Source organism: Cibotium barometz, chromosome 61 (genome assembly GCF_041138505.1).
Source record: "Cibotium barometz isolate CiBa-2024 chromosome 61, ASM4113850v1, whole genome shotgun sequence".
Lineage (NCBI taxonomy): Eukaryota > Viridiplantae > Streptophyta > Polypodiopsida > Cyatheales > Cibotiaceae > Cibotium > Cibotium barometz.
This window is the reverse complement of record NC_141106.1, coordinates 34,522,102-34,536,482: the sequence shown is the minus strand read 5'-3', so window position 1 is coordinate 34,536,482 and position 14,381 is coordinate 34,522,102. Positions and strand designations below refer to the sequence as shown.

At 48.1% G+C, this 14,381-nt stretch overlaps 1 protein-coding gene and 1 pseudogene across 7 annotated transcripts in view; both read right to left on the bottom strand.

Annotated features, from left to right (window-relative positions):
• Positions 1-14,381, bottom strand: part of LOC147604821 (uncharacterized) — a 141,601-nt gene that overhangs the window by 43,947 nt on the left and 83,273 nt on the right. For 6 of the 7 annotated variants that reach the window (XM_086794452.1, XM_086794451.1, XM_086794453.1 and 3 more), the window contains 4 exons: positions 5,572-5,913; positions 5,269-5,448; positions 4,974-5,044; positions 4,833-4,883 (listed from right to left, as the gene is read on the bottom strand). In XM_086794452.1, the coding sequence (XP_086650578.1) occupies positions 4,833-4,883; positions 4,974-5,044; positions 5,269-5,448; positions 5,572-5,913 (644 nt within the window). The remainder of the gene's footprint in view (positions 1-4,832; positions 4,884-4,973; positions 5,045-5,268; positions 5,449-5,571; positions 5,914-14,381) is intronic. The other variant, XM_086794457.1, reaches the window with a different exon arrangement.
• On the bottom strand, positions 10,874-11,806 carry LOC147604824 (glutamate decarboxylase pseudogene; annotated as a pseudogene).

Here is a 14,381-nt window from a genome sequence, read left to right as displayed (position 1 = left end):
TTTATTTGGGAGTCACTTCTGATGGGTCTGTGCTTGGACCAGAGTTTCTACTCTTGCCATGGACATGGCAGATCACAAATAGTCTTGCGAGGGTCCCTATGGGTAGGCATTGGTGGTATGGGACGCTAGTATTGATTGGCATGTATTTGTGGAGTGGGACCTTAGCTCCTGGCTCGGGGATGGATCAAAGTACTGATCCTATGGTTGGGTGGTGAGCTTGCCTGCACCCCTTTTATTTGGTTTTCTCTAATCTTGTGTTGGACTGTGTTTAGGAGTTCTTGGTTGGATGTGCTTGGGAGGCCTCTTACACAGCACCACCTCCCAAGGATTCTCCTCTACTCAGCATTCCGGTTCCGGTGTGCCCCTACTTCTACAAGGCACTAGTATAGTCACTTGCATCTCATTTCGGTAGTAATTAGTTTTTTTTTTGGGACAATCTTCATCATCCTTATAAATACCATTATTATATATAGATTTCTTTTTCTTATTTCATGGCCTGTTTTTTTTTTTCTATAACAACACACTCATCTCCATGCGGTGGCCTCTCCTCTCTCCTCCACAACACCTTCTTGATTGCATTCACCGGGATGGTGAATCAATTAGTGGTGGCAACCTATAGCTTCTAAAATTGTCCGGTGTCTAGCGGTCGTCCAACCATTGTGACAAGTGCCGGCCATCCAACTCACAAGTGCTAGCCGTCCAACCGTCATGACATGTGGCATGCCAGTTGGTGAATCATTGATGGAAGTACCTACCTACCACCAACCTCTTCGTGGTTATCCTTGGAGGACCACCACTTGCACACCATAAACAAGTGGGTGGCACATCCCTAATATTGGCAATCATGGTAGGTTGCACTGGAATCACACTCCATGTTCAGTGGCGGGCACATTATGGCCAAGTAGTGCACCTACTCACCGTGGTTGGACCATGTGTATAAATAAGCAATCTTGGGACTGCCAAGGGATCAATCAGTTTTAGTGAATGAATGCAAATGTTCTTATTCTTCATTGTCTCTCTGCACACTGTGTCTCTTTCTTTCAAGTGTGTTCTACTAAAGTGTCATCTTTCTTTCAAGTGTGTCATCTTGCCAATTGCTTGTTTTGTCACTCTCTCTCGGGGGCACATCACAAGCATAGTCTCTTGTCAAAGTTGTGTGAGTGCAGAGTGGAGCGGGGTAGTGTAGCCGATTACATGGGCAGAATTTGAGGCTGAATTTCTTCAGGTGGAAGATGAGGTTGACATGATGGCCAGACTTGCAGATGACCGGACCTGCAGTTTTGGGCATGAGATGTGGGGTGTGTTGTATCTTTTGATACTTATTCCGCGACCCTTGTGTTACAGGGGGGAACACGTTTTCTTTTGTGTGGATCCTTGTGATTTTAGGCTACCTAGTGGATACCAAGGACTGATGAGAAGGAATGATAGCATGACATTGGATAGTGATGTGCACTTTTGTTGACACGATTGTCATGATTGTCATGTTTTTCAGGATTGACACATGATTTCTTCTTACACCTTCAGATTCAGGGATAGTGATGTGCACTTTTTGCTGACACGATTGTCATCATTGTCATGTTTGTCAGGATTGACACATGATTTCTTCTTACACCTTCGGATTCAGGGATAACGTCAGGTACTCTTGGATGGATTGTCCATAACCGTGTTAGATATTGATCCGAAGCCATCAACGAAGGAATTTTGTCAAGGTTGTTACTTCAATCACAATCAAGATTTCTCAAAACCGAGTGCTGGTGACTAGTGAATAATCTTGCCTGTTTTGAAATTACTGATTATAGACTTGATTATAGACTTAGTTCAACGATCATGGCAGTAATTTCGCACATTTTGTTGTTGTGCACGGTACTCTTGGAGATGTATTTTTTTAGCATCCTCTGATAAAGTTTACAGCTTTATGCCGGGGTTTCAGTGTTGGAAATAAGTGCACACTAGGTGTACTATTTCTCTAGTCTACATTTGTCTAGTCTCAGTTTTTGTCTTAAGTCTTGAGTGTGTGCCATGTGGCACCTCTATAATTGTCCCATAAGTCAGTCTACTCTATCTTGTACTTCTCACCTATATATTGTGGGTGTCACATCAATGAAAGTATCAATCTTGTGTCTTGTCTACACTCATCTCAAGGTATGTCTACGCTTTGTGTCTTCTTCTAGTCTTGCTTTCATTTCAGTTTCAGTTTCAGCTTTGTCTCTACCCCATTTTTCATAACATGGTATTAGAGCAGGTTTATCGTGGCTCCCCTCATCTTTGCCCCTGTTTCCTGTGAGCACAGTCGCTTGGTTCAGAACAGGCCGCCGCTTAGCTGGGTGCTGCCCCTGCTCTTGGTAGTCGACCTGCTGCTATAGCAGCTAGCTGGGTGCTGCCCCTGCTCTTGGTAGTCGACCTGCTGCTATAGCAGCCCAACAACTATCTGCCGCCACATTTTTGGGAGCTGCCTCGCGTTTTTTTTTTTGCATCTCACCGTTTCTATATGTTCGCTCCTGTCCTCTAGTATTGCACATGCAGCTCGTCATATCAGTAAAGCAACCCGCCGGCCTGAACTTTCTGTCCGCCCACTTTCTTGCTGTCCGCCCTATTCAGGCTCTTACAGCCCGCTGTACTGTTGCTGCTCTCCTTTGGCTGCCTTCTTCATCGACTCAAGGGTGCGCATCATCTAGAAGCAGCTGCAGATCGACTTTCCTCCTGTTAACGAGCTATTTGCTGCATTCAGTTCTGCCATCTCTTCCTCTTGAAGAGTCTACAAGGTACTGTGCATTGTCTCCTTCAGTTTGCTGGTCAGTCCTTTTCTTATCCTCATATCTGCAAACTGCTAGTTTCTCATGCTTCGATGGGCTGTCACATGCTATGGCCTTGACAAGTGGTGAGAGAGCCGGCTTCTAAAAACAGTTTGGATCTCTTCTTTCATTCATTTCTGCAATCTTGTAAGGGAATAGACACTGCCCTTGCATTTTAGCAAGAGGTAAGACCTTCCCACATGGCCTCTTCTACTCATTCTCTCATGTCTATCGACAAATTCAATGGGTCCAACTTTCATACTTGGCAAATCAAAATCAAGTGCCATCTTATGAAAGAAAGTCTTTGGGACGTTGTTCACCATACTGCTCCTGAAGATTCCGACATTGAGCAAGTTATCACTTATGCTCCCACTGCCAAGAATGACAAAGCCTATGCTATCATCTTGCTCGGTCTTGGAGATGATTACATTCATCACATCTCCGACATACAGTCTGCTTCTCGAGCATGGATCACTTTGGATACCCTTTTTGGACCCCGCTCTAAAAACTCTAAGATTGCACTTATGATCTCATTCTTTGATCTATATATGCAGGAGGGAGCTACTATAGCCTCTCATGTCAATTATTTTCGCAGTCTTATGGTTCAGCTTGCATCAGTGAAGTCCCCCATCTCTGAAGATATTGCTATTGCTGTGCTTCTCAAAAGCTTACCTGACATCTATGCTACTCTTGTCACTACCTTCAAGTATCACAATAATCCTACTCTTGAAGGTATCATCAATGCTCTCCAAGAAGAGGAAAGAACTCAACAACAAAAGGTAACTGACACTGCATTTTTAGCAAAGAAAGGAAGCTCTAAGGTAAGAAAGCCTTGCACCCATTGTGGAAAAACTAATCATATGGAGAAGGACTGCTTCAAGGCTCATCCATGCACCATTTGTGGCCGTGATAATCACCGGGAGAAGGACTGCTACTCTAAAACCTCTACATCAGCCCCTGCATCTACCTCAGCCCATGTTGCTGCAGCATCTCCATCAGCAGATCTTGCTGTTCATTCCTCATATGATGAGGAGTGGGCTTTCTGATTACTTCATCTTTCTTGTCTACCACTTTGACCACTGATGATGTAGGTCAAGGGGTTCTATGTCTTACTCATTCTGCTTTAGGACCTCTCTCTTGTCCCTACCCGAGAGGCAGAGATTGCCCTTGAGGAGGGGATGTCTTCAAGGTCCATCTGTTTGTCTACAGTCAGTCTTCTGTCTATCTAGTCTTGTTTGTCTGTCTATTTGTCTATCAATCTGACTGTGTCTTGTTTTAAATCCATCTTGTCCCTATCCTTGTGGACCCATATGAGGATATCACTTGAGGAGGGGTGTCTCAGGATCTTTGTCTGTCATGTCTTCTGTCTTGTCGTTCAGTCTATAGGTCTTTATGTCTGTCTTCTAGACTTGTCTTTCTGTCTTCCTCCTAGTGTCCACTTAAGGAGGGTGTTGGAAATAAGGCACCTCTATAATTGTCCCATAAGTCAGTCTACTCTATCTTGTACTTCTCACCTATATATTGTGGGTGTCACATCAATGAAAGTATCAATCTTGTGTCTTGTCTACACTCATCTCAAGGTATGTCTACGCTTTGTGTCTTCTTCTAGTCTTGCTTTCATTTCAGTTTCAGTTTCAGCTTTGTCTCTACCCCATTTCTCATAACATTCAGTGGGACTCTGTGTTTTGTAGTCAGTACTATGACTTGGATGAGTCCAAGCCACGGGGAGCATAAGTCTTGACTACCATCAAGACCAATTCACCGATGTAATTTGGTACACTCATGTGATTTCTCTATGGTCACATGAGATAGCTTTACAATTATATAGCATGGGCAGTTGTGCTGGTTGATTTCCAAAAAATAAGACTTCTTCTAACAAAGAGGACCAAGGGATACAATGTGAGAAAAGCCTTAGAGCTACCTTAATAATATTGTATTCAGATCTTAAGTGTACACGGAAACAAATCTTCAGAAAATCATTTTGTCTCAGGGTTTTCAGCAGCTTTTATAATCTTCGAGCACTTGGTCTTTGTAATATACCTCTTTCTCCTTGGTTTGTGTATGTATACGCCACCTATTAAAGGCAGATCGCTGCATCCCAAAAGAAAGTGCATTATCATAATATTATACAGTAAAGTTACACACTTCTTGACCACCAATCTCATAGGTTATAACTTCTACCATAATCTTCTTCTTGAGATGTGCCTGAGCTGCAGCTGCTAACCTTCTCTTAGCATGTCTAATCACAACATCTGCAGGACAATTTTGTTATAGAAACAATGGTAGAAATCCAATTGATTTGTAAGGAGAACTACTTTTCATTTTGTGAAACCTATGGTCAAGAATTTCTCCTCCCACGGTTAGGTCATGGGTTCAATACACCCCAACCTACACCCGCTGGATGCATTATGTTCATAGTAGCTTAGAAAGAGTGGCAGATGTGAGGGATATTAATGATGTAACTGTCAGAGGATACAGTCATGCCAAGATTTATATGTACAGTGCATGCACTGGTCATGGTGAAAACTCAATGCCCTATGTTTGATTTGGTTATAGCTTCTTTTCCATAATACATGGTCTTGCAGGGTTGTAAATGATCTCAGTAACATTGACTTGTTGCATGCACAGAGAGCATGCTTTTGCAACTCTTTCAAATCTGCCACAGCAAAGCCAGGGAGAACTAATAAGAATGAAGCCATATGCACAAAACACATAAATAAGCGTGCACACATGCATGCACAGGCATACACTACAACTGAGGTCAGATATAGATTCATACTCTCAAAGGTAGAGTGACGCCAGCGCTTGAACAATGCCGCCATCAATTGTTTGCTTCTTTTCTTGGACAAATTCAGAATGGCGTGTCGTAGATCCACTGACCTCTTAAATGCTTGCCAAGAGATACTCAGCCTTTTGTGAGCCCAAAATCCAAGGGCTAGCCTCTTCAAATGTTTCTTCTTCTGTCGTCTTTGCATTCCAAGCTGCCAATTTATGAAACAAGTAGACAAAAGTGATAAACTCCAAAATTGTTCTGCTATCAGAAAATGTCTTCGACACTGGATGTGCTGACGGGCTTGTTCGCGCCATGCACAAAGTGACTCTTTGCATCTTCTTCTCCTGGCTGCGTTTAAGCATATGGTGATTTAGAATGGTCCATACAAGAGAGAGAGGGCCACCCATCAACATGACACCATCAATATCCATTAGAGCTCACAAGTAGATTTTTGTGCTTATAATTAGGCAAACACAAGTAAAATGTGCATGAGCGATAGGTGGATGTAGCTGCTGCTATTGATGGTATGCTGGATGCTGTTTGGCATGTTGATTATGGAGTTAGGATTCAGTTGCATTGCAGTGTGTGGCACAAGACTTCTTATGTCATCATTCTTTAGAAGAGCTGGATGTAATGGAGTTGACGAGTGTCTAGAAGCCTTATTAAAGGGGGCATCTGCAGTTGATGCCTGGTGAGTGAGCAGAGCCTCAGCTGCACATGACTTAAGAATATACTCATGTATTGCAGGTTTGTACGAGACAGTTGGCTTTGTTGTCTTCGGGGCAGGTGTTCCATGAAGTTTCCTTGTTGCTGCAATTAGAGATTTTTATTGACATAGGATATGATTTGGAGTCTAAGATGTTTACAGACTGCTTCCTCTTGTAGTCCAGAGAGGGCTGCAAATGATGCTATTGGTGACGCTTTCGACAATGTCATGGCTATCATGGTATTCTTGTTGATGGTGCATTTGTATGATGTCAAAGATGACAGTGTACGTTCCATGCCGAACAAAAGGAAGCTAACATCACCTCCTCCCATGGAAACAACTTCCACCCCTGCACCTTATCTCCCCTTCTTACATGCCCAACCACTAGCTAAGAGTGTTGCCCTTCGTGCCTCCAGCCTGCATTGCAGCCTACTCCCAGATCCTGTGTTGTCCACCCATCCCTCCGCTTGCACTCTCCCCCTCCTTCCTCTTTTCACCTGGTTGTTCTGCCTTTTTTGTCTTGCTTGTGTCAAGCCCTCGAATAAGAGACCAGCTTGTGGCTACATTCAAGATAACATGCAGACCAAAGTCATGTCAAGAATAGATGCATCACTCACACTAACCTTCTCAACCAGGGCTACTTTCAGGATGAAAATCATTCAGCAACAAATGTCCATGGCGTTTTTTTAGTACAGCAGCCCCATCACCATTGACTTCTTGTTACTTCTAGACAGAGGCTGTAACAACCCGTTAACCCTATACAAGGGTACATATTCTTGCGAGTGCCCAAGTGAGGACAAGAGAATCTAGAGGCTGTAACAACCCATTACCCCATACAAGGTTACATATTCTTGCAAGTGCTCAAGTGAGGACAAGAGAAATCAAGGATCAATGATGAAGCAGTCTTAGTACTGAAGTGCATTTAAGTTTTATTTTTGCAAGTTTACCATATGAAGGGGGTAGCCTCCGTCAAAAGCCAGAGTCAATAAAAACTACTGAAGGCTCCCTCCCTCCATGCACATGCTATGTAAGGCTACCTGCTAGATACAAGTGTTTTACAGAGAGGAAACCACAGTGGAAGACTGAAAACACATGAGAGCGCATGACTCACATTATATCAGTCTGTGTGCAAACCTTCCAAAATACAAAAGAATTCTCCCACAGCTAATGTAAACTAATCTAAAAGGTGACCAATTGTTGGTGAGAAAACTAGGCTTTCCCCAAATGCTCTCTCATGACTTCTGACTTCAAACGCACAACAAAGAGCTCACACGGTTGCTCAATTGTTGAAGAAGGAGGCTACTGATTGATGATTGAATAGGGGAGGAAAGGGGCCTATTTATAGGCCATCAACCCCCCCTACTTACTGGTCAGCTGATGCCTGCTGCCTGAGCAGACCTGTGCGCAACCAGACTTGGCCGCCATCGCCTGTGCACCCTGATTGCCGTCTATCCACACGAGGCCAGTGCCCAGCCGCTGTTGCCTGGTGTCCTGTTTCTCTGTCTGGTGCCCATGGGCAGCTCATCTGGGATTTGCTAATTTGCAGGTGTCACATTCTCCCCCACTAAGACTGCAGCCGTCCTACTCCTGGGTGAGAAGCGACTCCCCAGCAGCACCACACAGCCAGTGGCAAAAACCCAGCCACCCCACAAGATGGAGACGAGCGTGGCATAGAGGGTGCCGCTCCCCAAGTGCAGAGCTCAGGGCAACCATTCCCACTAAGAACCATTACTCGCATTTATCTCATGATATCCCCACAAAGCAGCGGGCGGATTTTGTGGGCTAGTTGGCAAGACTTACGCCTCAGCGGGGTCCCACAACACCAACCCTGCACGAGGAGTGCATGTCTGTGACTAGGAATCACCCTCTAGATCTGTGAGGAACTCCTCCCAAGGATCACCTAATACACAAGCATAAACATTAGAGAAACCAAATAAAAGGGGTGCAGCAAGCTCAGCACCCAACCGTAGGTTCGCACTTGCAAACCTCCCCCAAGCCAAGGGCTAAGGTTCCAATCCCACGAGTCCATGCCAGTCAGCTCTGGCATCCCATATCACCAATGCCTACCCACAAGGGCCCTTGGCAAGACCTTGGGAAAAATCTTTGGCTCTCACCCCTCCCGTATCCAGGTCCATGACTGGGTACTAGGCTACTTGTTGGGAGAGGATTCTTTCAAGTAGACTTTGATGCAGAGGACCCAGCCTCAGAAGTGCTCAAGGGCAGTCCCTTCCCTTTGGACCCAGGAAAGATTTTCTTCCTATCCTACACTAGCTACTTCGACCCTATGAAAGAAGACTGGAACCGTTACCCTGTCACACTCAGATTCCCAGGTATTCCTCATGCTTATTGGCCATTGTTGGCAGCCTTTGGGCTGGTCCTACAGCTGCCCACCATCCTAGGTTCTCCCACTTCTGCTACCCAGGCAGCAGTCATTGCCTTAGCTGATGTTGTTCCCAAGGTTAAGGTGTTGTCTCGTGACAGTGAACCCTTTGAGGATTTTGTGCTACTTCCGGGACCTAAAGATCCCTTGAAGCAATGTATGGACACGTCAAGCAAACCTGACCAATGCCGGGTTTGTCACCAGGATGGCCACTTTGCGCGTGATTGCCCTAGGGCAAGGGGTCACATGAGGTGGCGCAAATGCGCTCCCCAAGCGACATAGCCTATGGCTCTGCCTCGGCCAGCCTTTCGCCAGGAGTGGCGGGTCGTCTCTCACAGCCACCCTCCAGGTGGGAACGCTGCAGCACAAGATGAGGCCCTTTGAGGATTTTGTGTTGTTTCCGGGACCTAATGGTCCCTTGAAGCAACGTATGGAGACATCAAGAAAACCTGACCAATGCCAGGTTTGTCACCAGGTGGGCCACTTTGCGCGTGATTGCCCTAGGGCTAGGGGTCGCAGGAGGTGGTGCAAACGTGCTCCCCAAGAGCGACACAGCCTATTGCTCTGCCTCAGCCAGCCTTTCGCTAGGAGTGGCGGGTCGTCTCTCAAGGCCGCCCTCCAATTCGGAACGCTGTGGCACCAGATGACGCCCTTCCCAAAGACAATGTACTCAGTGATGATGTATTGGGTCAGGGTGATGAGTTTGGCGAGCCATCCTCATAGAAGGATCTTGCATCAGGGCAGAATGACTATGTTGCGTCCTCCTTGCTTGGGATGGACAATATGCTAGGATGCACTTGGTATGGATGCACAGGACATGTTGCCATCTTATGAGGCCTTGCAGGATGTGCAGTAGGATTTATGTCACGGTGTCCTACAGGGCACCCATGTATTGTGCACATATGCAGAGACTGTGCAGAGTAGGAGAGAGTAAACATGCTGACATTGGAGCATTGCTTAGGTCCGGAATCAAAACCCTCTCTTTACCATGAGGATTATCTCATGGAATGTGCATAGTCTAGGGAGGCTTCCCACACGCAGTAGGAAGCATCTTGTTAAGGATCAACTCCACCTTGCCATTACACGTTGTCGTGACGTGGGCGGTGTCGCTGGGAAAGTGCGAGACTTCTAGCTGTGAGAGTAGCTTCTAATCCCAGCAAGGAAACACAAACACATAACTCTTCAAGGAGCATAAGACATCTCCATTTTTTATGACATATACATGTGCCATTTCACTTCAATCATTCCCCAAATTCAGCTTGATGATTGCACATAAATTGTGTATCAAGAGCATGACCAGTTCCAAGCATAGATCTCCTGATTCTTTTTCCAAATGCTTCAAACATATCACATGTAGGCATAATACAATCTACAAAAGATTTCCATATACATGTGACCATTCACATCACATATATCATATAATGCCAATTCCATCATTTCAAGGTGTCTCTTGATCTCGTGAAAACCTGCTTTCAGATTCCAACAACTCACAAGGCGAAAGATGACATATGGCATATGTACAACATATTCATGTGATTTTAGAAAACTCCATGTCTAGCATTCCAAAATCCAACCGAGTAGAAAATAAAATCCAAATCTCAGGAATCTCTTTGTATTTGATGCTTTCTTATTCCAAGATTCTCCAAAATAACAAAAAAAAAACTTACCCAAAGCCTTTCCCAAAAACTTTAAAGGGGTAGTGTATTTATCCAAGGGCTATACGATTTTTGAAAATCGTAAGTAACAAAAACAACTAAAATACTTATCTCTGAGTAAAAAAAAAGAAGCGAATTCTTGAATTTTTTGCTTTTCCCATATTTTGCTTCACTGCAGTATGCGCCAGAATCAATATTCATCATGTATAGTGGGATTTTTTTGAAGTTCACGTCCTTCGATAGCTCTTCATTTCTCCTTTAATTCAAACCCCAGGATGCCCTAAACAGTAGGCTTCCTCACAGTTTCAGAATCTCTGGTCGAATTCCCACTGGTTCTCTCTTTTTCCCCCCCCGTTTCTGCATATCTCCCTCATATCTGCGTTTCTGGTTTTTTTTTTCCACTTCTTTCCCGCAAGAGAATCGGGCTCCTTCGCCTTTTTCAGCTAAAATTTCGAATTTTCCCAGTTTGAAATACTGCGCCTCCTTATTTCCTGCTTAATATTCGGAAATTTCCTTTTTTTTTTAAAAACTCTTTCGCATGCCACGCAAGCCGCCACCTTGCGTCTGCGCTGCTGCCCCTGGTTATGCTGCCCGATTCGGTGGCTGTGCTGTGGCTGCTTTGTGGTACCCGCCATGGATGAAAGCTTGGCTTGAGCTTGGTTGTTCCTTTGCTAAGGTAGCTGCCACCACAGACTCAATCAGCTTGGGGGGCCGAGCATCCAAGTACTCTAGCACTCTGTTGATGTCGTTCACTAGGCGTTGCGCTAAGGTGCAGCTGAAGTCCTCTCTGATCACCACCCTCAGTAGACTCACATGCTGTGCATCCGGAGCCATAGTGTAGGCAGGCACAATCCAACCATACCTGCGAAGGTTGTCTGCAATCTCATACTCATCGTGTTCGCTCTTGTCCTTGAGAGAGAATGCCACCACTGGCACGCCCACCTCCTTTGACAAAATATCAAACCTCCCAGTCTTGAGAATCCCGTCACACAACATCTTGGCATTGGAACGGCAATTGTCCATTATACTCTTGTAACCCTCAAACCCTAGACGGATGAGCTGATAATACTGTGCAATGATTTGGCTAGCTCCTTTGGAGAAATTGAGAGTGAAGGTGAGCTGGTCTGCCCCAAGGTAGTTCACGTGGAAGATGAGCTCCTCTGGCAGGTCTTTCTTGCTCTTCCATATTACCCACCCAATCCCTGCGTACACGAGGCCATACTTGTGACCACTCACATCGATGCTCCTCACACATGGTAACCTAAAATCCCACTCTATCTCCGGGTACAAAAATGGTACCACAAAACCACCGCTGGCCGCATCCACATGAATTGGAGTGTCCCATCCTGTTTCCTTGTTCTTTTTCTCAAGCAGATCATTCAAACGCTTCACATCTTCATGCACGAGATCTGCGCTCGCTGAAGCTCCCGCCGCCCCTGCCCGTGGTTCTGCATCGCGCCTGTCGCCCCCACCTACCTGCTCGCCCTCCCGCCTGCCCATCGCTCCTTCCCCCCCTCCGCCTTCATTGCCCGCCGCGGGGTTTTCTTTAACCCCCCCTCGCCTGCTTCCGCTGTTGCGCCCCCCCCCCATTTTTTTCTGTTCCGCCTCGCTTCCTCTCCTCACGCCTCCCCCTTGTCTTCGCGCCCCCACTCTGGCTGCGCCTCATCCTCCCCCATCCGCTCGCTTCCTCCACTTCCCAGTTGCGCGCAGCACCCGCCTTCCCCCCCCCCTTTTTTTTTTCTTTTTTTTTTCTCATTCGCCTTCTCCTTCTAGCTTCCGCCCCCCCTTGGGGTTTTGTTTCTCTTTTTCGCTCCGTATCCCGCCTCTCTGTGTGCAGTTCGTTTCCAGCAGGTTCCCGCCTTCGCCTCGCCTTCGCTGCAGCTTCAGACTCTGATGGAGGCTCCTCCCGCCCCGCCTCAGAGGGACTCATCCGCAGCCCCCTCGCCCACCCCCGAGGTCACCCCCATCAGGCTTTCTCTTTCGCCGGAAGAGGAAGCGAGCCTCACCGCAGAGGTGGAACGCCTCCAGGCTCATTCCACCATCTGCCGTATAGTCGGCACTCTCCCCAGCAGAGGGGAGATCAGGGATCTTCTTCAGGCCCGCCTTCTTGCAGATGTGGGCAAGATCCTGGATGTACAGCTTCTGGGCCGGGGACATTATCAGATCGAGTTCGAGGCCGCCCAGAGCGTTGCCAAGGTCCTTGCCATGAGTCCCCTTGACATCAGGGGTGCTCGGGCTTTCTTCAGACCTTGGCAGCATGGATTTGACCCAGCAGCGGCGGAGCAGGGAGAGCGCCTCTTCCATGTTACAGTTTGTTTCCATGGTCCCCGCCGGGAGTATCTTCCGCTCCTCTCCAGGCTCGGAGCATTGGTGGGCTCGGTACTAGAGACGGGCCCCTCCGCAGCTTCAGTGGTGGCCAGAGCAGCGGGGCTACCTTCGGTCAGAGTGTTGGTGTCTGACATCTCCTCCCTTCCTAAGGTCATTCAGCTACCTAGGATAGGGGGGGGGTGGATAGATCAGAGAGTGGAGTTCTCGGGGCTCCCGAACCAGTGCTTCATTTGCAGGCAGCAGGGCGGTCATCTGGCCAAAGCCTGCCCTCGCAGGAGACCTCGACCCGCACCACAGCAGCAGGCTACTGATGGCCCGCCCACAGATTCGGCTCGGCAGGCTGCCTCCGGGATACCTGCTCAGGCCACAGAGACCTCGGAGTGGCAGCCTAGACAGGGGCGCCGCCGAGGGAGACAGCCACAGCAGCACGCCCAGAGACCGCTGCAGCAGCAGCCACAGTCTCAGCCTCACTGGGTTCCCGTGAGGAACAGCTTTGCTCCCCTACAGGAGGAGACCCCTGCAGCGACTGAGGACCAGGAGATGCCAGCTCCCCCTCCTTCACCCCCCCCACCCCCGTCCCCTCCCTCCGCCTCGCTTCCACCATCGCCTCCTCCCGCCCCCGCTCCGGCTTCGGCAGCGGCTCCCTCTCCACCTCCCTCGCCTCCCCCTCCTCCCCCTCCGCCCGCCTCACCTTCCCGGGAGGCCCTGGCAGTTCCCTGGCGCTCACCTGCAGTCCGGAGAGCGCTGAGCACTGACCTCGCTCGAGCATCACAGAGGAGACCTATGCCGATTAGGGCCTCACGGATTTCATCTATCCGCAGTCGGCTGAGTCGCCTTGGTATAAGACAGCGCTCGGAGGCTTTTGATTATACCTTCACACGGCTTTTAGGAGCAGAGGGCCCCCATGAGCCAGCACCCATTCGCGTTCATGTAGTGATACCTCCGGCCCGCGGACGAGGCACTAGACTCAGCGGTGGCCTTCTCGTTCCCTCTTTGTGGACCTTGTGACCGGGAGTGGACTCTAGAGCTCGCTCTCAGCACTTTGAAGACTCAGGCAGTTGAGTTTTCGCATCACATGAGCGATCTGGAGGTGACAGATGTGATAGGCCGACTTTGGGAGTTGGCTCATTTTTTCTTGGATCCCGGGAGTGTGGATACCTCAGGGATTCGTCATTTGGTCGTGCGCATAGTGGCAGACTTGGCACGCGACCCTGGATATGTGAGTATACACGAGGTTGCTCTGTCAGAGCAGGAGGCAGTCGCCATGGGCCACAGCCACTGGCGCCTGATCCGGGATTCTTGCAGTACACCGGGTGGGCAAATTCGCAGCCGTTCGGATGGGGACTACTCTCCATCCAAGCCGCTTGTGAAGGCCCACCGTACGGCTGAGACAGCATCCACCTCAGCAGGGCATCCATGAGGATCATCTCATGGAATGTACAGGGCCTTGGCGGAGCACACTTTATACGCTATCGAGGCTGCTTGAGGCAGGAGCTTCAGAGATGCCTGGTTGGTGGCAGCATTGACATTTTGATGATGCAGGAGCACCACTTGGGTGAGAGCAGGATCCGGAGATATGGTTCGGTGATGCCTGGTAGATGGGACACTTTTTGGTCTGCAGGGTTTGGTCCTTTGGGTGGACAGGGAGGAGTATGCATGGTTATTGCAGATGTACGGCGGCAGGCCATTGTGGATCGAGGGATCATTGTGCCTGGTAGAGCACAGTATGTCATTCTGAGGATGCATG